The sequence below is a fragment of the Aphis gossypii genome, chromosome 3 (genome assembly GCF_020184175.1).
Source record: "Aphis gossypii isolate Hap1 chromosome 3, ASM2018417v2, whole genome shotgun sequence".
Lineage (NCBI taxonomy): Eukaryota > Metazoa > Arthropoda > Insecta > Hemiptera > Aphididae > Aphis > Aphis gossypii.
In genome coordinates this window covers 15,260,475-15,286,415 of record NC_065532.1, presented here as the reverse complement: position 1 = coordinate 15,286,415, position 25,941 = coordinate 15,260,475, and the positions used below count along the sequence as shown (strand labels likewise).

Genomic DNA, 25,941 nt, shown 5'->3' with positions numbered 1-25,941 from the left:
ACTACCTATATATATTTCTAGGATAGCAAAATTTGTATTAATCATCTTTCGGACATCACAAAATGTATGTCTTATGTTTTTACTAGTGTTCTTTAATAATATATAATAAATGCAGTTTATTCGAAAATTAGAGTCAATATTGTCAATAACCTTATAATATTGTACTACAATAGTAGTTGTATAATAGTTTCCTATATCCAACCATATCCAAAGTTCTGGGTAATCTTGTAATTCTTATTTCAATCAATTTTCAAACTATTGTTAGGTACTCTATAGGTAATCGATTAAAAAAATTATTTTTTCCAAAAATAAACTTAATCAAAGAATTTCATAAACATGCTTAATATGTTCCTTTATTTAAATACTGAACAATTAATTTTTTAATATAAATGTATTTACCTATATATTTTTATATTTAGGTATTAAAATTATTAGGTTTTGGTTGTATGTGTATATAGTATATTTATAATTTATTTATTATGTTACAATAATTTACAATTTTATATTTATTATACAAGTTTTTAGTATTTTTTCACAATATAGAATCATATTATATCAAATCATAGTTATAAATAAGTAAAGTCTATAAACAGTCGAAATAATTAAGGATTAAAACGGTATACTTACACATGCACATAGTTTTAATACCGTGATTTATACATGTTATTCGTTTAAATTTAAACTATATTAAACAGTAGGTAGTTGTATAGATACTGCCAATGACCAGAGAAATACATATTCAAATTAAAAATCCAAAGTTAATGATATAGTAACGAACATTATTTATCCAATGTCAATCGATATTTTATTAAATGTTACTCTCAATTCAAATTTACTTTATACTGGTGGACCTTAGATTTAAAGCTTATTTATTGACAGGTCGTCTTGGTTGGGATTTCCAAAGAATAGTATAAACGTAAATCTCTTGACATTTATAAACTTCCCGCGAGAAGAAAACTTTGTGACGGAGTATTACTAAAGATTATGATCCTAATAAGCTAAATGTCAAACGTAAATGTCTAACATTGGATAACCGCAATACGTATATATTTAAAAAACATAAAACCTAATATATGGAATGACTTTTATATTTGTTTTTGGAAACTTAAAAATATTACTTTAAATTAGTATACAACAAACATAAATATTTATTTTATTTTAAAATTTTAGATTTAATTTAATTCATTGATACCTATTTATTTACGATAGTAATTTCTCAATAAAGAGAAATTATTATGAAATATTTTCTTTTTCTTTTTTTTTAAAAAAAACGCTGTGACTTTTACAAAGAATTCTGTGAAATTGTATGCATATTATTTATATGTGATAACAAAATAAAGTTTAAAAAATTAAAGAAAACATATAAAAAGTTTTAGCCAAAAATATATAAGTAGATAGTTAAATATAAAAAACAACATAAATTAATTAACTAAAATTAAAAATTCTATAAATTTAAACGTATCCACCCAACCTCTTGGTTAACTTAGGTTGTCTAGTTAACCAAGAACTATATTTAAAATCTTGACATGTGAAATGGGAACAGTCCCCAAAAAGTAGCATTTCGCTTAAAAGTTAAAAAGAGGATGTAAAACCGTTGATTATTATATAAATTTAAACGTGTGCCAAGTAAGAAAACAAGGAAATTGAAATAATTCGTAATTGCGCATCATTTTATATGTGAGGATGCCCATGGAGAAATTGGAATTATTAGCAATATGATGGTGTCATCATGCATTAAATATGTAAATTGTTTTTTAGACTACAGTTGTACATAAATGTTACCCGTGTATTTGATGAAAATGTACATAAATTGTATATTTAGATTTGGATTTTTATAAAAATACAAAACAAACCAACATGATATTATAATTAAAATAATTAAATAAATAAATAATAATAATTTATTATATTCTATTTTCTGTTACATATTATGGATTTATTTTAATATTAACACATTTTTCTTTTTTTTTAAACAAGATAATTTAAACATTAAATCTTTATATTTACTTAATGTGTATCGGATGTATATAAAGGAATGAAAAATTGAGAAAAGTTGTGTGAGAGAAGAAAATGAAAAGTGCAGGGAAGAAAATTAATTGTTACATCAAATAAATCAAAATCAAACCCTTTATGCTAATCATCTAATGATAAGGTAATCTCATTAAAGTTTAAAATGCTAATATTTAATTTTAGAATTATATATATATATATAAGTATGTGTCAATGAAAATGAGTTAGGAAAGTAAATATTCCCAAAAAATATGTAAAAAATAAATATAAGTCAACCAAATTATTTTGGACTATATAGTATTATATACAACTTATAATTGTTGGATTGATAAGTGAATTATATAGCATCAAATTTTAACATGTTTTTTCATCTTTTGTAAAATTATATCTGATGTTAAACGAGGTAATAATTTACACGATAAAATAATTATAGATAATAATATTAAAAACACAAACAAATATGTTTAATACTGATAACAATACTTATTGATGTAAAAGAATCTTTTTAAAAACTGCAACCGTACGGAAAAATTGCAAACTTGACTATTAAATATTAGATGAGTTTAACCATATTCATATATAAAAAAAATAAAATTCCTTTATATTAAATATAAAAAAATCATTGAAATTTCTAAGACTCCATAACCAAATGCCAAGGAATGTATCGAACTTTATCAAAATATTTATCTTGAAAGTTTACTAAATTATGATTTATTATTGTTGTATGCAAAGATTTAATATTTTATGATGTTAATTGAAACTTGAGATTTATTATAAAAATTCAAGTCATGGCTGAAGTGGTTATACATTTAAACCTCAATTAGTAATTAATTTTTAAGGAAACTATGCTATACAGTATACACAATAAAAATGTTTATTAACAATTTAAATCTTACATTAATGATTAATGAATAATTCTATTGATTTAATAGAATTTTGAGAGGCTAATCCTCTTAGGACCTCTTCAATATTCTCCAATATCACTGCCTCCCTGGCTATGAGCCTATGCACCTACTCGCACTTCCACAAATAATATGAATGTATAGTTTCCCATTTACATATACCTAAAAATATATACAATATATATTTATGCATGTAAAATAATATTTTCTATTGTTTTAATTTAACTATCAATTGATTTAATTTTCAGTTATCTTATGCTGATACCCATCCGATGTTCAGCAATTCAGATTTCCCGAATTTCTTCCGAGTTGTACCAAGTGAAAATGCCTTTAACGCTCCACGACTAGCACTGCTGAGACATTTCAATTGGACACGGGTAGGCACTATCTACCAAAACGAGCCAAGATATGCATTGGTAAGTTTTAAAAATCACATATAGGTATATTTGTAAGTATTGTATAGTTGTAAAAAAATATGATTATTGATGCATATTCATTATTCAAATATATTAAAAAATTTCAAAAATCAAATTTTTGAATAACTGCATTATTGAAGAAAAGAGGGTGAGTTTGATTGATGAATATAATTCTGACATAATATATGTATGCATTTATGACTTGATAATTTGACGATTTTATCAAAAAATAAATTATTTATTTAGTATTCACAATAAGTCACTGTGTAAATATAATAATTGAGTATATTATACATTATACAGTTATAATTTATGTAACTATTTAAATCGACAATTAAAAACTAAAACATTTTTCATCGATATTTTATAGATGTTTAAGTATATTTAATTTGTAATTTGTACACTGGATAAAACACTTTATAATTAAAATTGATCACTTACGATGGCAAGGTATTATTGATATTGACTATTTTATAATTGAAACAATAACCAACAGAAAATGTTTGTTTTCCAACTGTAAAAAACGTAGGGAATAATATAACAATTCGATAAGTGCGTATTAAAATAGAATATTTATTTCTACAATGTCATTATTTTCTTTAGTTAAGCCGTTTTTTTTTATATTTCATGAATCTGCATAGTGTAGTCAGTTAGTTTTGTAGCAATTAAAAAACAATACAATGGAAAGTGTATTGTTCAGTAAATAAACACCCATAAAGAAAATAGTATTGAAAAGCTAGTGAGAATTTAAGTAAAAAAACATAAAAATAAGAAACAGGCCTGATATTATAAAAATTGAAAAATGTAACAATAATTTATGTAAGTAGTAGTTTTTACTTACTCTTCTGTCTACTTCATCAACTATTTGAAACCTATACTTTAATAACAATCTCATATTTACAATTGTTCATTACATCATTCTGTAACTATAATAAAATAAAAATAATAATATCTTATACAAAAATACATCTTAGATTTCACTTCCAATTTTTATCTTTTTGTTTATTTTCAATTTGTTCGATAATGAAAATAGTAAATATTTCTCTTATCCTAGATTTTTAATAAATTAAAAAATGTAATACAATAGTGTGTAATTAATTTTTCTGTTAGTATGTCTATCAACTAGTTTCCTTTAAAACTAATTTTTTTAAAGCTCTATAGTTAAACATCAATAGTTACAAGGATTTTGAATTTTCAAACCAATTTAGTAATTTTGTCTTTATAATTCAATTTTTATGCTCTCCCCTTATCAATTAAAATCAAATTAGTTTGATGTTTGAACATCAATAATTAGGTACCTACTTACATATTATATAACTTTTTACAGTCTACTTTGAAGATTAAATCCTAATTTAAATTAACAGTAAAGCGTAGAAACAATTTCCATATGAAAGTATGAGATTAAAACAAAAGTGTAATTTAATTTTAAATTACGCATTATTAATAAAATAATGTATTGCAAAATTACCGAACTATCAGTAACAATGAATCCTAACATACTTTTTCAAATATTTAAAAATATTTATTATTAATACATTATTAAAGTTTAATAATAAATTTAAAAAATAACAATCATAGAATTTATTCAATAATGATTTCATAGGTACTGTGGCATCAATTTAATTGTTTATTTTGTTGTTAAAATACAAGTATATTATACCAAATGAACGTAAATAAGTTATTAATTTTCTATTGTTGTTGATATAATGATAAAACGATAATTATGTGAATGACAGCATTACTTGTATAAACAAAATTCCTATATTATTAAAATATAATATACATAATTAATAATCTGATAGTTCCTAAAATGTATTCAAATATGCTGTCATACATTGCATCATGTTATTTTCAAATGATGTTACAATCTTGTCAATAGCATATTCCTTGACATGCAAGACCTACGATAATGGTAGCAAAATAATATAACATTTACAGTAAATGCAATGTATTCATTAGTTTCCTTCGCAAAAGATCGAATCTTAACAGATTAATCCATCATAATTATTTATGTCAGAAGGATTAACTAAGAAAACATACTATAAGCTGTGTCGTGTACAAAATACATATATTCTAATAATAAAACTTTTTATAAAAAACGATTATTTAAAAGAAAAAATTGTTTTAAATTATTTTAGCATAGATTTATATTGATGTGTAAAACTAATATCTAAGGTCCTAAGAACCATGTATGAAATTACAAATCTTAAATAATAATTGTTTAAAAGGTTATTACATTAGTTTTAACAAAACTAATAGTAATTGTTTTTATTTCATTAAAAGTGAATGCAAAAGAGATTTAAAGTAATTAAATTTTTATTGTCTTCGTAATTTTTAATTCAAGTTAGAATTTCAAATTATAATTTCAAAAACCTTCCTAAAAAAAAAAATAGTAAATCCGTAATTTTTAAAAAATTAAACACATTAATAAAAAGTTAAGACATAACATTTTAAAACATGTAGATAAATTTTAAAATATTAACATACAGGAAAATATCTGTATCACAATATTTTAATTTTAATTCCGTATCGTGTATTTATTTTTATTTAATTGTTTGAATAAAAATTTAAATCGAGATAGGATACAATGGTTTCAAAGTAGATGAATATTATTGGGTGCTTGAGTAATTTTATTTCATTGAAATTAGAAAATGAATTATTATTGAAGTGTTTTAATAATAAAACATAAATTAGAAAAAATTAGGCTATACATATTAAGTAGTCAAAGAAAAAAATATATTATCATAGAATCAATACATACGTCACCTCTCTTAAAAGTATTAAAAAAAATGTTTTTAATTTAAGTTTTATTCCAATACTATATAAATAAAATGTTAAACAACGTTAGTAAATATTTTATATACATATTAAAATATTATTTAATATTTTTCTTGTCATAAAGAAAAAAAATACTAAAATATTAATTTATTATATAATATACACCATTTCTTGTAATATTGTATCAATTGTTGTCAATTTTAATTAGTGGTGACATTTTAACAAAATACTGGAAAGTCTACCTTATTTTTTTAACTCTACAAAAGTGAACATTTTGAAATTAATTAAAAAAAAACGTGACACTTTGTTGATTTTAATTAATCAAAACAGTACTGTTTAAAAAAAAAATAAAAAATCATATACTCTGTCTTCAGTTAAAATATATCACCTAAAACATATTAAATAATTATAAAAACAAAAAATATAATATTTGAATTTGCACTTAATTAATATATTCTATTATAATGATATTTATTTGTTTAAAAAAAAAAAGTAGTGCATTACCTAATCACCAAAAAAATAATTATATATTACAATTTAACATTTAAGTTATATTAACATCTATAACAATTGACAACACAATGTACCATAGTAAATGTGAGCAATTAGAAAATAGTAATTTTTAGGTCATTGCAAAGATTCTAGTTTCATGGCATACCACTTTAGAGCTTTAGTAATAAATAAATAAAAGTAAGCTAATTGGTTGGAAGGATTAAAAACACAGAATTAAACGAAGAGTTTTGAAAAAGAAGAGAGTAGAGTAATTGGTCGATAGGGCAAAGAAAGATTTGGAAATTGATCTGAATTATGAATAAGATAATGACAATGTTTCTAATAACAATGAATGTAAGATAGATGAAGGATAACGATATAAATTTTTGTGGAGTGTAAATGTATTTTTTTGATAACTGTTTTATGATTCGATTTATTATTAAACCATGTCCTAGTCTCTTGTTATTGTAAAGTTTCTTGATAATAAATCAAGTACTGAATTTGGGGTAGAGTGATGTATTTAGTAAATAATGACATTGGTAGTATTTTGGGTAAAGAGTATTCAACATGTTCACTATTAAGTAAGTCAGGATAGGGAATATTAGTTTAATTTAGAATCAAGCAAATCGTCAACGAGGCTATCTGTGTTTACACAAAACAATAATCATCATCACATTGACTATATGCTCTGTAGTCTATAAAGTTATGTACTCAATCAATATTATACTACAACAAACTACTATATTACGTTTTGATTTTTTCATTTAACTATTTTTTCTGCGAGTAATGATTTATTAAAATGTACTTTCATTTTAAAGTTAACTTTAATTTTCAAATGAAAATAGCTCTTAAAATAAAAATAAATAAATACAATCATTTAGATTTTAGAAAAATAAATTGAAGTTGAAAATCAGCACAATAATGAAAATAAATACGAACATTTAAATAAAAATTGAAACTTTACATTTGAAATCAATATAAACTTTGATAAATTAATTTAACATGACATTTTAATGATTATATTAGAATTTACTTATCCATACATTAAATCTAAGCGGTAAGAAAATTAATTGTTATATTTAAATAATATAATTTTATTTATTTTAGCATTATAGAACTTTCTAAATTGTGTTTAGAAATAAATTACATGTCTATATTATCAATTCTTATTATTTTAAAGTTAAACATTTTTTTTTTATTAACAATTTGAATTCTCTACAAAAATATTAATCAGGCAGTTATAAATTTTCATATACCTAAATAAACGTATAATATTAAAAAAGTAAACTGTAGACATAAAACGACAAAATATATAGGTTATGCCATTAATTAATTATATTTTTAATTAAAAAGTATCCCTACTCCACTCTTAACTAATGAACAATAATTCAAACATTTTCATTTTTTTAACCTACATAATATTATATTTCCATATAATAACAGGGCGTCTCACCTCGTACATACCCTCATGCTCGCATACCATAATAATGCGAATATTATAGCCCGTATAGGTTTACAGTACACCTATTTCCGTATCCTGCTTAAATTTTAAATTTTACAGAAGTATCTATTACAATATTTAATAAAAATTAATTATTCAAATTATTAACATAATATTATTATCTATAAATCGACTCTCCACTTTATCTAATTTGTAACAAACATGACAACAAATATATTTATTTAACCATAATCAACTACTAATAATTAATAAAAACAACTATCACTGTGACTCTTAATTACAATAAAAAACGTATCTTAAGTTCATATTTAGTAATTCATCACACTTTTTACTTAATTCTTGTATATATATTTATATAATTATATAATAGAAAAAAAAATGCCATAGTTATTAATTTTACAAATTTTTCAAATTTAAAAATAACATTCTTTTTATTTTACTTGTCTAACTTTACGTGACCTAAATATTAATTCAATTAACAATAACTTAATACTTAGGTATTTGAATTACTATTTATACATACATATTATAATAATTATTACTTCAACTTTTTTACTTTTTTTTTCTGGCAACCCAGTAAAAAGTTTTCGTGGTATGATTTATTCAAACAACTAACTTCCAACTAACGATCAGTTAAGAAGTTTCCTCCCTTTTTCTTTCTAACCTTAAGATGATATGCGTTTGAAAAAAAAAAATAAAAAAAACACAAGTCTTAAATATAATGGCTAGTCTCAGGTGCAGTGTTTGTTAAAAAAAAATTAGAGAATGTTTTTTTTTTTTTTTACTTTCATGTTCTAGCATATTATTATAATAAGGGTAATTGATTATAAACATACATTTCTTTTGAACTTCTTCTACTTTATTGTTTATTGTCATTTTATATCCTTTTCATCTCTTTTATAAACTATACTTTGTCGACAAATTAATTGAAACATGCCTTTTTCTCGTTATTCTCAATATCACTAAAATGTTAAAAACAAATACATAATAAGTTTAATTTTCTTAAAAATATACAAAAGACTTTTTATAAAGTTATGCTAAAATAATTTAATTAGACAATACAAAACTGTTAATTAAATAATTTATTGCGATTTCTTTGAAACCAAAATTGACATATCTAATAAGTAATGATTATAATAAATTTATATAGGAAGTATACAATATAGCTAGTAATTTTATTATTTAACACCATTTTTTTTTTAAATATTTTACGTAATGTGATTTGTTTATTTTTATGACTAAAAATAATATCTATTAAGAAATCAGGGAATTTGCTTTGCTGCATAATAGGTTTCGCATGTATACTATAGAAATTCAATAAGTCACTATAATTTGAATTCCAGAATAAATCATTGTATGCAAAATCAATTATGAATGCAGTAATTATTACCAGTCTCTATTTTAATAATATTTTATAATGTGTTATAATTACTTTAAGTTATTTATTTAGTTTCTATATTATCACGATAATTTAAACTAATTTATACCAAAAATACATCACATATATTTAATAATAATTATTATAATATTACTTGTTGTTATTAACTTTAAATAACTTATATGTCAATACCAACGAACCACAGAAGGGTATGAATAGGTTAGTGCAGTTAGTGGTATAAATAGCTTAAAATTAATCTAAATACTTTGAAAGTTTCAAAATTTAGGTATAGTGAATTATTATTATACACGTTTCTAAAATTGATATAAATGTTTAGAAATTTTCATCGTCCATGAAAATTATATTTTTAGTTATATTTTTTAGATGACAACAAAATAACAAAAATTATTTGAGAAAAAAGTAATTATTATATGTTTAAATATCCAATGTTGACAATATTTGAAATTTAATTTAAATACTTATTTATTTTTATAAAAAAAGTTGTATTTATATTTTTTATATTTTTAATTTCTCTAATAAAAACTTATTTAGTAACTTATAAGTGGTACCTTATTATATTAAATTTTCAAGTTTTTGACCTGAAATAAAATTTAAAAAAAAATTAATTTATGTCTATAATTATTATATGTACCTATGTATTTTAAACATTAAGTTTTGAGAAACACGTGTGATGCAATTCATAAATATTCATTGAAATTTAAAACTATAAGAATTAAAAAGCAAATCTGTTGTGTATTATATAATAATATTACTTACGTATTTGCATAGGAGTAGGTTCTGCACATCACTATAAATATAGTTAAGAAAGAACAGAGACAAAATATCTAAAAATTATTTCATACTAATAATTTGATGAAAATGTCAAGTTTCTACAATCATAACTTTTTTTAGAATATATTATAAGATAACGAGTAAAATCCTTATTTTTTGTTCAAATATCGAATTTTGAAATTTCATTAAAAAATGTCTAGATACCACAAATGTATTTTTGATATTTTTATGTTGCTAATAGAAAAACTTATAGACATATTTTATTACATTTTATAACTTTTAGCTATTAAAATGAATAAAATGCTTCTGCCTTTTGTAGGTATTTTTGAATTCTTCATAACTATTAAGTAATAAAGATTGAATCTGTTTTATTGCTCTTTCTACTGCAAATTCAAAATTCAAAATTATATTATTTGTTATTAAATATTAAATTGATAATATTATGATTTTTCATTGAATCAGAAATGTATGCCATTAAATAGGCATTAAAAAAAAAAAAAATTACGTAAGAATTGAGTACCTATTATGTTTGAAAATTATAGTTAGAATAATCTTTCAGCAAAATGGTATTTTTTTTTCAGTGTATAAATGTTTTAAGTACTTATTTTAGTATAATAACTATAAATATCGATTCTTCTATATGCCTAATAAGATGTATTATATATTTATATATATATAACAAACTTTATTCTAATCTGTTTTATGAAACTATTCCTTCTTACAATAAAAGTGATACTATTTTTTGATTTTCATCATAGTTTTTTTTATTATTATTATTAAATTATTTTTGGTATAGGTACTGTAAATGAAAAACTTCATTTGATAAATATTATAGTCGATATTTTTTGTTATTTTACCTGATTTACTTCATCGTCGAAAGCTTTTTTCAATAGAATATTATTGAAATTATTATAATAGGAAATGCTCAATGGAGGCATGTTGTAATATTTGATAATGATTAAAAAAAGATCTGTTTACATTAGTTACCTACATTATTTGAAAATGTTGAACATTATATTTCAAAATTGTATTTTATTTTTATATTACCTATAATTGATTAATAATTCAAACATACTGATTTAATCTTAAAAATTCCATCATATTAAACAAATTATTATTGCAATGTAGACTTAAAAATTTAAAACTGTATGAAGGCATTTGAAATAGATTAAAGTTCATTATTAAACTTCCAGTGTTTTATATATTTGTAGATCATAATATTGTAGTATGCTATGAATCATAAATTAAAAATTGAATATTGTAATACTCTGAATTATTGTGTTTAAACTGTTAACTTCAATTATTAATATTTAATCAAATGAATAGGAATACATTATAGATACTGAGTTACTGATAAAAAAAATGTTTTTTTTTTTTAAAGGCACACAATCAATTGGTAGCTATGCTGGAGAAAGACAATTTTGTTGTGGATGACACACAAAACATAGCTGGTGATGTATCTCTACCGATCAAAAAACTCCAAGAAAAAGATATTCGTATAATTCTGGGTAATTTCAATGAAACGTGGGCGAGAAAAGTGTTCTGTGAAGCCTACAGGTAATAATATAATTTATTAACTACTGAAAATCCATTGATTTTTTCAAACATATCATAATTAATAAAACCTCCTTTAATTTAGAGTCGGTATGGTCGGTGGAAAATATCAATGGCTTATAATGGGTACTTATGGTCCAACTTGGTGGGATGAAATGAGAGCTCCTTGTCCCGTGAAACATCTGAGAGCGGCTCTGGACGGATGTATACTTACAGATTACCTACCTCTATCCACTACAGGGGAAATCACCGTGTCTGGAATAGTGAGTAATGTGTTTATTATCTTCATAAATCACGGACGGTAGTTACTTATAACCTTTAAAATATATTTTTTTTAATCGTTAGTTATCATTCATAATATTTATAATACGTTCAAGTACTTTTTGTCATTTGTTTTCATAAAAATCAATTAAAATATATATTATTGACGAAATTTTTTAACAACACTTCGATAATTTTAAATAAAGTAAGTTTGTCTTAGTTAAAAGTTAAAATAAAATAACCAATATTTATATTTAACTTAACAGTTGCAGTAATAAAAGCAATAATTTAGTGACTTATCTATAACAGCTATAATCAATGTAAAAATATCTACAATTCTTCTTCAATGGTTAGATTTAAATTTTGATTATTAATCATTATCTATCATTAACATCATGTCAGTATGTCACCTGTATACGATATTTATGTCAAGTTTATAAAATCAAGATGAAATAAATACTCGATTTCTCTTTCCCCGCCTGTTTTTTTTCCGTTATTACAATTATTATTTTTTGTTATTTTTATTTATTTATTTATTTTTTTTTTTTTTTTGACCCTTGAATACATTTAAACTTGAGAACAAATAGTTTATTACTATATATATATACTATACAGTATACCTATCTTGGACATAATAAAAACAACTTTTATTTTAATGGTGTATGCTTGGGTATTATTACATCCATACCCTTTGAATCTGTGAAAATAAAATAAAATAATGTTTTAAGATATTGCGATAAATATAAATGACAGAGAAAACAAAACCGTTGTGACTTCTGATGTAGAATAGATATAACAAGAAAAAACGTCTTATCGCGTTTTTAGAATTTTCCGTGTAATTAACTCCTCTGCACTGTACTATAACCAACAGTCGTCCAACACCACCTCGGTCGTCTTGAGTACAGTAGCGGCTTTGTTACTTACGTTTCTCAGGAAATGAAATGAAAAAAGAAAGGGAAAATAATTTACTTCTTCTGCAGAAGGAAACCAAGATGCTGAGGAGATAGGGCGAGGAACTATTAAGAAGGAAAAAAAGTTGGCCTCCTTTCAGACGGCGACGAAAGCGAATGCGATGCTAATGACCGTGGAAATTATTTACCCCATAGCCCTTAAAACAACGATCGCCACCCTTTTCCTTCGGTGGAGTCTTAACAATGTAAATAACGACTTTGACTGATGTGCGCGCGTCTTTAACAGACATGCTGTTTCCTCCAGAATGTTTCGCTCACATCACCCAAAAGGTCTCATTCAAACGACACATTTGCATTAAATTATAATTGAATTACTTTTTTAAATATTTATATGTAAAATACAAGTAATATTTATTGATAAGTCAATATATTTCGTAAACATTTAATGTGAGAATCATAAATTTAGTTAATGTGACTCACCAATAATTGTAATCCCAGTACCTATATTCTTTTTAATTTATAGCTATGCCTAAATTATTTTTAATATTTTGAAGATATGTTTCCTATTTTTCAATCTATTATTATAAATTAGGCATCCACCCAAAATAAAATCCTATAATTTTCAATTTTTAATAATTGATTTAAAACAATTAAAAATATATGTATTGTAAAAAAAAAAAAACAAGAAAATAATATACGAATCGTATAGAAATCGATGTTTAAATTACATAAATAAGATAAATTAAATTTGTACTCTAACATTTTATAATCATCAATATTATCGTCTTAAGTAATTTTTAAAATATTATTCTATTAATGTTCATTCTACATAGAAATAGCTCGAAAGTTATTTATAAATTATAATACATTTGTATAGTCCAATTAATATCGTTAAATTAGTCACCAGACGGTACATTTTTTTATCCTTATCCTTTATTTAAACAATTTTAACAGTAAAAAAAAAATATGCCCCAGCACCATATATTTAATTATTAAATGAGAAATCATACATTACATTATCCATTATCCTAAAATACAAAGTTAATGAATGTCGTAATCATTGAATAGCAGTCTAAAAGTGAAAATATATTTTTCATTGTTTTTTATAATATTTTTAAGTGAATAAATAAATGCGTATAGGCTTATAAGTTTACAACTATTTTTTAACAACTTTTTCACATATTTAAAAATTTAAAAATATATCAAATATGACGATGAGATCATATATATACATATATGTATTTATATTATATTTTTTTGTTATATTATATATATATTCCAGATGCCTTATATAATTTGAAAGTACGTATTATAATGCATTCAATTTTAAAATATTCAATTCCAATTTCTAATTCTGCTCATCAGACATCACAACGGTCATAAATAAACATTTCCTCATCAATTCCTAACCAACAAATAATACTTATACACTATTAATATGCATATATTCACAAATGTTATGAATGAATTCTCTATTAAATAAAATTAACTCAAAACTATGGTAGACTAAATTCTATTGAAATTAAATAATTTAAAAAAAATTATCGTACATAAACATTTCTAACCTATTTGAAAAAATCAAGATTCAATTAAATAGTTTAGATGTCAATAAATTATTTATATTATAATATGTCATAAGTCAATGAATTTCGTTCTCAATAATTTGTATATTATTACATACAGTAAAAAAACAATAAGTATATTCTATTAAATATACTTTCATAATTTATTTGATTAAAACTAGTATTAATTATAATATTAATAATATTAATCTAACGTGGATTTGTCATTAGATTTGTCGAAATATTGTTAGAATAACTATTTACAATCAGATTTAGAAAATCCCACACAAACCGAACTCGCGTCTCATTCAACTATGTTGCAAGACATTAGTTAACGAGTCTCTAGAGAGACAGTCACAATATGTTAAGTAGAAAATGTATAAAAAAAGATTTGCATTGCACGTGCATTGTAAAATGTCTTGCTATATTTTAATGGCAAATTTGACATTGTACATAAGAAATATTTAAATGTATTCCTGGCTATTCCCCAAGTATATACCCGTGAGATTCTATTCAATTCCAGACAATTATTTATGCTCTGCAAAATACACGCGGAATACTTTTTCTTCTTTACCCTATATTCAATTCTACTATATAACGTAAAATGTTTGAAAAATGAATACCATATTTCTATTTCCCGTCGAACCAAATTTTTCTTTTGTACACCTACACATGCTCGTTTAATTTAATTATTTGATCATCGATAAATAGATAACTTATTGAATATAAAATCACATAATACTTTTTTGCATAAAAAATTTAATCAAATAACCAATTCGTACAGTTTCCATAATTCAGTACACTTGAAGTTTAAACTTTCTTAGGTAAAATTATATATAATATATTATATAATATGCTTGATTTTGTATGAATATAATCCATTTTACGCAGTAAATACAAAATAATTATAGGGTTAATTTATGTATTATCATTAATATTTAAAACGTAATTCCAGATGTTTAGAATTTTTTTTTTTTATATATGTAAAAAATTTATTAGACCTTTCTATAATATTATATTATATTCATACGTACAATATAGAACGGTATATTCATACATACTTATTAGTTATTTGTACGCAATGAAAATTATAAAGAATGTAGTCTTCACTTCCTGCAGTTTCTTATTAGCTAGATATTTAAATATTAACATAGTTTCTACATTAAATAATTTAATTTAAAATGCATCGTGTGTATGAATAAAAAAAACAGCTTAGTTATATCGAGTTACTAGCTTAAAACTTTTTACGTAATTTGTTTAAATGAATTTCAATAACTTTAAAATATGTACTAACTACTAACAACGAAAAGGTAATATCTTACCTTTTTTTTTGTAATTATTATAATGTAAAAAATAGTTCAAACTCTGTCATCAAATGAATTTAAAATTACTCATTTTTCCATTTCTATTATTAATCTTTGTTAAATATAGATTCTATTTTAGATTCTGATAGGAGTAATTAATGAATTGGTTTTATAATGACATATTACGCTTAAATATATATTTAAATATTTTGTTACTATCGTCTGATTTTTTCACAGCAAAAATACAATTGTCTTTGACAATAATATCATAATAATTTATAATACAGTATATTATATCTACACGATATTTTGGTAAATTTAAGTTCAACATTTAATAACTGCTAATATTAATATAAATCTGTTAGAATAGATATAAATCAATTATAAAATATACTTATAGAAATGAAGCTGACACATTTTCTCTATTAAAACTCGATTTTCTTATGCAGTGATTTGTCCCTGAATTAAAATATTACACATCTATTACAGTAAAATACTACTACACAATGACGAAATACACTCAATACTTACTTTACAACAGAGCTATTCCCTCTGGTTATTTTATTTTTAAATTTTAATTCCCGTTATTAAGCTTTTAAGACAATTTCTCTAATTTTAAATGTGTTATGAAATTAAAAACGGCATTCGCCTTATGTCTAAACAGATAACATGTTTCCTTGAAAATTAGTAATAAAATCTTTAAAAAAATAAGACAAATCATTTTAATTTTATATTTTCGATTCAATATATTATAACTTGCAATATATTATTGAAATTAAAATAAAACCTACAATTTGAATGATAAAATATTATAATTTATAGCACTATATTAAGTATATCGTGCACACGTAAAATTAAAATAATAAATAATTCAGTGTTATAATATGGTGGAATTTTTTTAAATCATTAATCAAAAGCTTTATTTAACTGTAAACTTCACATTTTGGTACAGATAAAATAAAAATTAAATATACGCTATTGTCAAGTAGGTACCATTAAAACTACTATAGAGTTTTAAAAAAGATTGTATTCAAAACGGGCAATAATGTAAGTCCATTATTTCCATTTATAAATAGTACAAATAAATAAAGTGATTTACACATAAATACTTACTATGGTACTTATCATATTATAAAATACTCAAATAAATACAATATTAGTCATAAATTTAACTACCTATTTAGATATGTATAATAATTTTTGTATTCAAAAATCAATTGACTCAATCTAATTTAACTATAAATTATTTGTTATTATTCATTTTTATAGGCATCAAATTTAATACATGTCTAATATTATTAATGTTCACATCACGTAATACTAAAATAGCTACCAACTTATTATGTTTTATAAATGTAGCTAATCTGTAAAATTAAATTTTATATATTATATACATAATACGAAGAGATTTTTTACATTATAAACCTGCCAATAACATGTAAACGTATTGTACAGTTTTATTTTTTTTTTTATTTTTTTTTTTTTTAATAAACATATAATATTCAATTTTATACCAGAATGTATTGATTATCTAAAAAAAGTACTTAAAAATACACCATTTTAATGAATCATAAGATATTAACTCAGATTTAACTTTTAAGAGTCACGCACAAAAAAATAAAATTTTAAGTATACCTAAAAAGTTTTTATTATAATGGTATTATTTAAAGTATAAAAATGTTAAATAAAAATAAATTTTCCCTAGGTTATAAAAAAAAAGCTACTAAATTATACAACCTGTGCAATGTTAATAATATAAAATAATAGAACTTTGTTAAATGGTAGCAACTATAAAACGTTATTTATGTCTGATGCGTTAAATTAGTGATAGATTAATACCAAATGGAAGACTACTAGAAAATGTTTAGGTATGTTAATAATTGGATAAAACGGTTATACTTAATACAATTTAACGTATAGTACAGAGTAATATGTATAGTGAGATATAGTGATATAAAGTATTTAAATAATATATTATTTTACTTTTCTGGTAAACTGGTAGTAATACACAGAGCAAGTGATGAAACTTTAGAATTCTCCTTGACGCGCTTGTCTACCTAAATTTGGCAACTGAATGATTATTACAAATTTTTGTAAAGTTATCAACAAAATGTATACGTGATGGAACCCCAGAGTATTACTCTATGGATGAGACTCCATAATAATATACGGAATCATTGTAAGATGGCACATATGTCTAAGATATATGCAATGCTGTCAGTTGGAACACGCAAAGTATACATTTATGGAATATTTAAGGTCCGACATTATTGTAATATAGCTCACTTTTTCATATGGTTGGTCTAGAAATAGATTAATTCCGAACAAGGTTGTGTAGTTTTCATAAAAACATTTATATTAAAAAAAAAATTGAAATAGATGTCTAGATATAAGTATGTATAATATATTATATATATAATGTACATTATTATAGTAAAATATAATTACTGCAATGGCACCTATAATACATCTTTTAATTATTATTATTATGATATACTTAACATCGGCACTAGATTTTAAGTCTTCAATATTGATATAACGAACGTCCAAGAAAGAACAGTTTTTAAAAAAATATACGAGTATATATGCAATAACTCACCTATTTTTAGTCAGAATTTAAAAACCACATATTATTGCTATATTCGGGAGATTCCGAAAATAAACAATATCCGGCCGCCTTACAAGCCCTAGAGGCAATTGATCTGTCCATAAAATTTGTGATGACGTGCTCACACATTTCGCTGTCCAGTTTTTCCATCACTCTTCTGATGTCTTGTTTGAGTTGGGTAAGATCAAGGAGTTTATTTTCATAAACTTTTTACTTGACGTAACCCCATAAAAAAAACTCACATAGGGTTTGGTCAAGGGAAATCTTTCCATAGTTACTGAAGCCTTCGAAACACTCAAAAATAAAAACAAACCATATTAAACAAAACTTCAGGGTATTTGAAATAATAAAATTTGAGGAGACAACGGTACTAACTTAAAAATAGAAAATAATGCACATTTAAAAAAAACATTCTTTCTTGAACAACCTATTAGTATTTGGGTTGAATTGGAACCATTATACTATATCCAGGGTTCGTATAATTGGCCCATGTTGTGTAATTGCGTGACCACAAAAAATATTTTTTTCGCTTAACTTCACTACTATTGATTCAAATCAATATCTTTTTTTAATATATTTTAACTAATATTATAATAGGTGTAATAGCTTAAAATAATAACTATTTAACTGTTGTAAATGTTCTAAAAAAAGGTTCTTTATGTAGCTCAGTGCCTAGTGGAGTATTTACGGGCGGGAGAGTGTACCAGGGGCTAACAACCCGCTAAGGTATCCTATATCTTAAACATAGAAATAAAAATAGTAATGTTAGTTATTCAATTACATTTACATGAATTTAGGATATTAGTTGATTATTTACGTTTTTCGATTTTTTTCGCTGAATTAATATCTTTAAAAGTATTTCAATCATAATAAGCTTTAACATTTAAAAATGAAACATTCCAAATATTGAAATACATAAGGTATTTCTAGATATCTAAATAATATAGTCATACATTTTCGAAAAAGTGGATTCGGTTGTTTATTTCTTTAGAAAATAACTGGTTAATTATTCAAAAATTTTGAGTGCGTAACATAAAATATATTACGATTCTAATAAATCTTAGATTAGCACTAGTCTGATTAAATCATTCATAAATATGTCATTGAAACCAGACGACACATTAAAAATATTACATTTTGATTGTATATTACGTTACACAGAAAATAAATTAATAGGTAATCGAATAAAAATGTTTCTAATACATAAGATGGAATAGACACAATAGAAGATCGAAATGAATAATGACACAAATTTGATACGAAATTGACGGATGTACTTTTTATTTGCAGACTTCCAAAGAATATCAGCAAGAGTATGACATGAGGCGTGGAAGTGAATATTCCCGATTTCACGGGTACACGTACGACGGGGTATGGACCGCCGCTTTAGCTATACAGGAAGTGGCCCGTAAAGTGCACCAATCATCGCACGACAAAGGCATTCTGAATAGAACCATAGCAGACTTTCAATACAGGGACAAAGAATGGGAGGATCTCTTTCTAGAGGCTCTCAATAAAACTAGCTTCGAGGGAGTCACGGTAATAAATTACAATATTCACAATATGTGTGTGCTTACTGTTTTATATGATTGATTTTAAAATGTCTGATTTATATCAGGGGCCGGTGAGATTTTACGCCAACGAAAGAAGAGCCAGCATATTATTAAAACAATTTCAAGGTAAATATTATCAGTAAAATTGTTTAATTATAGATGCCTACCAACAAAATCTGAATTTTTAATGTATTAAAAATATAAATTTCAGGCTAATTTATCATTAATGAACTTTCATAATTCCATGATCTTCACAAATATTTTTTAAGTACCTTAGTTATCTATTTTCACGTTCAGTTTTTAATTGATCAATCATAGTGATGTAAATACTAGAGCTGGGCTGATTCTGTACTAATATTTAATTTTATCGAATTCATGAACCGATATCGTATTACCTCAAAACCCGATATCGATGCATAAAACAATATAAATCATGCGACATATCAAAACATCTTGCATTTGTTGAAGGGTGATTATACATTTGTAATTAATTTTTTAATGAAAAATTTAATATTCTTTTAGTTAAATCATCTTATTACAGTCTATTAACACAATCATGGGTAAATACAGTGGTTTTATTTTATTTGAATTTCAAAATATTACCTATTACATTATTGAGTATTGTTAAAATACAAAATATTCTTAGTGCTCTCGACCAATTAAACGTTTAATCACTTTACATTATTGTCTGATATTGAAGGGTTATAAGGGTCAATGTGAATTAATGGACATTTAATGCTGCTAGACACAATGGAAAAACATGTCCATTAACACAGCCGTGTAACTGCTTAATACTTACTACACTAAGGCCTCTAATCTCGGTTATTATATTACTCAACTATACCCTTTAACTCGTATTCCTCCCGTGACAATAAACCTGCTCAATCTCTATTAGCTAACAAACCACACAGATTGTCAGAAACATTAAATTTCACTATCTCAGTGTCGCTGTCTTCCTTTTTTCTCACAAACATAAGCAATATACATATATAATAGTATAATATATATATATACATATATCAATGTATAATGAGTAAGTACATAAGATAAATATAAAATAATTATTTTAATTCTAATTATTTCGAAAATCATTAACTTTTTTCGAATTTCCTTTTTAAGAATTATAATACATAATCACAATGTATTTTTCGATTGTATTTTTAAATTTTGATTTTTAAACGGCAACATAACGTTATTTCGATTTCATAATCTGAATCAAAATAATATTTTTCTTCTTGATTGTGTAAACATAAAATATTGAACGAAATAATATTTTTAATTAAACATCAGTGAAGTGCTGAAATAACAATTAAACGTAGGGTGTATCATAAGCTTTTCTAAACTTTGAATGCCTACTAATAAAGAATACATATTTGTATTAAATATTTTATATTTATATACAAAAGCTAATATAATAACTGTGGAAATAACGGTAAAATACAGCTGGACACAATTTACAACTGCCCTTGCCGTACCTACAAGACAATAGAATTTTAATTCTACCACTTCGGGCCTCAAAACATTTTCATAAACTATAAATTACGCATTAAATTATTAATTGTCTTCGTATTTTATTGCTACAACAATTATTATTACGCATCCATATTTAAACCTGTATATATTGTATAATGTATATTTAATATACTATATGAGGAAGTAATCTGAACGAACGGGTAACAAAAATAATTCTAAAGATAATTGCAACAATAATCAAATTTCAAGTATATGAAACAAAATAGTTATGACTTATGAACTTCTTTAAGGTTACTCAACTAAATCAGCATATTATAAGTATCACACCTAGTTTCCATAGTAATGCTATACATTTAATTAAAAATATAGGATTTTATATGGTATATTATAGTATATAAGTATACGATATCGGAAGAATAAATATAAGAGTTGGAGGGGTGTGCCCTGTAATGGGTTATATTATGTTTTTTAAAGTGAAAAGTACTAAAAAATTAGCTCATATAAAAAACTTTTATGCGTAGGTAGTTCAGTCAAACAAACAGTTAAAATATTTTTTAAAAAAATGACTGATTGCTTCCGGGTATTTTAAAAATTAATTTAATTTTAATTTTTTTATTTTATTTCATAAAATTAAATCTGTGCTCTGTAAAACTGTAATTTTTATTTTAACGCTCTAAGAAGCAAATTCTGAAAAAAAAATCATTTATTAACACTTGAGAATTATTATAAAATTAATTTCTCTATCTCACATTATCTGAAATTAATATAAAAATAACAAATTTGCATTACACAAAATCATATACTATATTGTGTGTCAATCAGGCCCTGATTAACGCAAGTGCAGATGGAGCACTTGCACTTGGCCTCAATTTCTGGGGGCCCCCGGCCTCCGTAAGTTGTAGAAAATTGTTTTTTAAATTAATTACACAAATATGTATTTTGTAAAATGTAATATCGACTGTCAATGTGTTCAATGTTCAGAGTACAGTAGGTATATTTTTATCATTAAATTGTCATTTGAATTTTGGTTATTTTTGTCATTCCACACCCCAGTACTAATCAGTTATCAATGTTACCATTACAAAATAAATATTAAAATAATAATAATAATAGAAAAGTTAGGAAAATATTATAAAAATAGAAATTATAGAAATTCATAATTTTATAATTATATAAAATAAATTGTTAATTAATGAGTTATTTTACAATTTTAATTAATTTTATGGAAGATTGAAAATTAATTATTTTAATTTAAATTCATATTTTAATATATTAAGATTCTTAAGTATTTTTAATATTTTAATATATTATAATTTTGTTGTGTTATTTAATTAGTATTATCTTTTCATTGTCCTCAATTTACTAGACAAAGTTACTAAATTTTATTTATAGTACATGAAATAATATACAAATATTTTATGAGTTTTGAGACAGGTATTTAAGACTTTCAACATACAATTTTTTTTTATTACCAACTATCATCCTCTCTATATAGATTTTTTCTAGAACATTTTTTTTGATTTGGGGATTCTAAAAAAATTGTGCACTTGGCCCTAATTTTAATTAATCAGGCTCTGGCGTCAATTAAAAAAAATATCAAACAATCATATTACTAGGTAAATTATTAGAATTCATCAACAAAATACTGATAAACTAATTTTTATACATTAGTATAGGACACACTTGGGCTATTAAAAAGGTACACTATAGATAACCGGACACACTCGGACGACGCCCATTTGATACAATCTGCATAAATCTGTTGACCTTTTAAAAATGTATTATCTATTATAACAAGATTCTAAAATTATTTTATGGTTAAAAAATAAGACAATTTAAATATCATCATTGTTTAAATTAAAATTTAATTGGATTTTCTGACTAAACGACAAACATTTTTTTTTGAATAATATAAAATACCATATTGTATACCATTTTTGTCAGCTTTTATATTTTTGTAAAATTTAATACTCAAATAATATACATATATATAATTACCCAAGATAAATTTTCTAAATATTACTATAACCAATGTTATAAATTTAAACCTAAATATCTATTCGAAATAGTTTAATTAATGTTTTGAATGAGAATTATCTACATTTTCAAGATCACATGTTAAGTAATATTTTAGAAAATACAATATTTTTACTATTTTTAAAAACATTTATAAGTTGTTTAAAATTATAAAATTGTAAAATAATTATTTGTGAGTATATTCTATAATAATAACAAACTTACAATAACAGATTTAAATGCAACATTTTTTAACCATTGATAAATTTTCTTACATAAATAATTTAAGTAAAAAAAAAATAAGCTAGATAGATAAACACTATACGTTTTGTACATCTTACTAAGTAAACTGATTTAAGTAAAAATCCACATTTAAAAAAAAATTTTAAATACCAACAAAATGTAATATTACATGAAGTAAACTTTGACTTCCATTAGTAAATATGTGTTTTAGAACTTAAACTTCGATATTATAGTGTTTTAAAATAACATTTTAAGTTTTAATATCAAGAGAATTAAATAAAATATAAAGTAAACATAAAAATGTAATTATTAAAATATTTCTTAATTTATTTTTAGTTCTTTGTAATTAAAATAGTATATTAGAATAACACCGAAGACATTTTTATGATGAAATTATTCAAATAAAACTATGCAAAATAACTTTAATTCATGTACTATTATACAGAATACAATTCTTGGTATTTTTTCCTTTTCGTTCTTGCTTAAAATAACTTTTCAAAAAAAATTACTAAAATTACAGACAAACATTAAATTTTAACTGTATACAGCTAATTATATATATTTGTATAATACAAAGAAAATCTTTCGTTTTATTGTTAAACTTTAAAACGATAAATAGTGATTTTAAATCTTTAAGCACGCCTGTATAAATATCTATAATATACTCAAAACCATTATTGATAACAGATTTTAAATTATTGATTACTATTTGTTTTATTATCGACTATCGTGAATTAAAAATATCATTCATTTACTTATCGTTCTTTATCAAATTTCAAGTGAAACATTTAACGACTCGACATTTTTTTTCGGTCTACAGTAAAGTTTTAGTAGTATAAATAAAAAATAATTATTGCTTATACCAATCCCAATAAAACAAATAAAAATAAACTACCACATTTTTATTTTATTTTTTGTCTGCGGGGCATCGTTTAATATTTATTTATTTTACGAACGAATTGAATTTGCAATACTTTAATTTCATTATACACTCCTTAAGTCAGTGCGAGTAACCGTAAGGTACATTTAAACAAAATTATATAGTCACTATTCATTGTAAAATATCCGTGACAATTATCATAGTTTGCTTTAGATTAATAAATATGGGAGTCGGCAACCTAGTTGATTCTGGTCGATACATTAAAATATGAGCAAATATAATACGCAAGATTTTATATTACTATCTATAGTCTAGCTGTATTTTATAACGACAAATTATAATATACTATATTAATAATATACAACTAGCAAACTGTATCTACATATCATGCGTTTTTTTTTTTGAATCCAATATATAATGGTATTTGCTTAAAACGCATACTATACATTTATACGTCCTAAATAAAATAAACATTTTTAATGAAAATATATTTGTTTATGTCAAACATTATTACAAAATCAAAAAATATTTTATAGCATGTATTTATTGAAAACTTTAATAATAAGTTACACGTTGCAATATAAAAGTAAGATTATTGATAATATAATCTAGTTTGTAATAATAATACAAAAATAATTCCAGCTTAGTTGTCACTGGTTCGCTATAAATAATCTATCAATAAGAAAATGTTATCATTGTTCATTTAAAACACAATGTTATTGTTGTTTTACCACATAAGACGTGTATTCCTTATACTATATATTTAATATTTATACAACATATTTTTTTTTTACCTTACTTTAGGAGACAAAGAAGTGAAAATTGGAGAGTATAACGGAGTGACGGGAACACTAGACTTGAGTGTTGGGGAAGAAGTGAAGTGGAGAGCCGGTGGCAAAGGACCGCCTAAAGATCGGACTCTTACTATTTACGAAGACTCTCATGTTAACGTTGGCGTTTATATAGGACTTGCCGTTGCTGCGGTCGTTGGTATCGTCATTGCCACTGTGTTCCTCATTGTTAACATACGGTACAGAGATCAAAAGTAAGTAGTGTAAGCCTTTATGTATAAATAAAACTGCATGAATAAACTGTACACCACAATTAACTTACTCGGTATAAATTAATTTTACTAACCATCATTAAAAAATGGGAGAAAAATGTATTTAAAAGTTACCAAATGTCAAATATTTAACAAATACACATTATAAAGATACAACTTCAGTCAAATTATTTGAACAACAAAAAAATATTTATCACTTAAAAATTAAAATAAGTAATTAGAATTATTTTTAAAACCTTTGTATTAGATAATCTGTTAAAAAATATGTAAATGGCAATGTTAT

At 23.5% G+C, this 25,941-nt stretch overlaps 1 protein-coding gene across 1 annotated transcript in view; it reads left to right on the top strand.

Moving 5' to 3' along the window:
• LOC114122599 (gamma-aminobutyric acid type B receptor subunit 2) overlaps positions 1 to 25,941 on the top strand; it is an 80,278-nt gene that overhangs the window by 41,605 nt on the left and 12,732 nt on the right. Inside the window, exons 3-8 of the mRNA XM_050204928.1 lie at positions 3,161 to 3,328; positions 11,612 to 11,787; positions 11,870 to 12,047; positions 19,721 to 19,969; positions 20,049 to 20,109; positions 25,400 to 25,640. Of these exons, the coding sequence (XP_050060885.1) occupies positions 3,161 to 3,328; positions 11,612 to 11,787; positions 11,870 to 12,047; positions 19,721 to 19,969; positions 20,049 to 20,109; positions 25,400 to 25,640 (1,073 nt within the window). The remainder of the gene's footprint in view (positions 1 to 3,160; positions 3,329 to 11,611; positions 11,788 to 11,869; positions 12,048 to 19,720; positions 19,970 to 20,048; positions 20,110 to 25,399; positions 25,641 to 25,941) is intronic.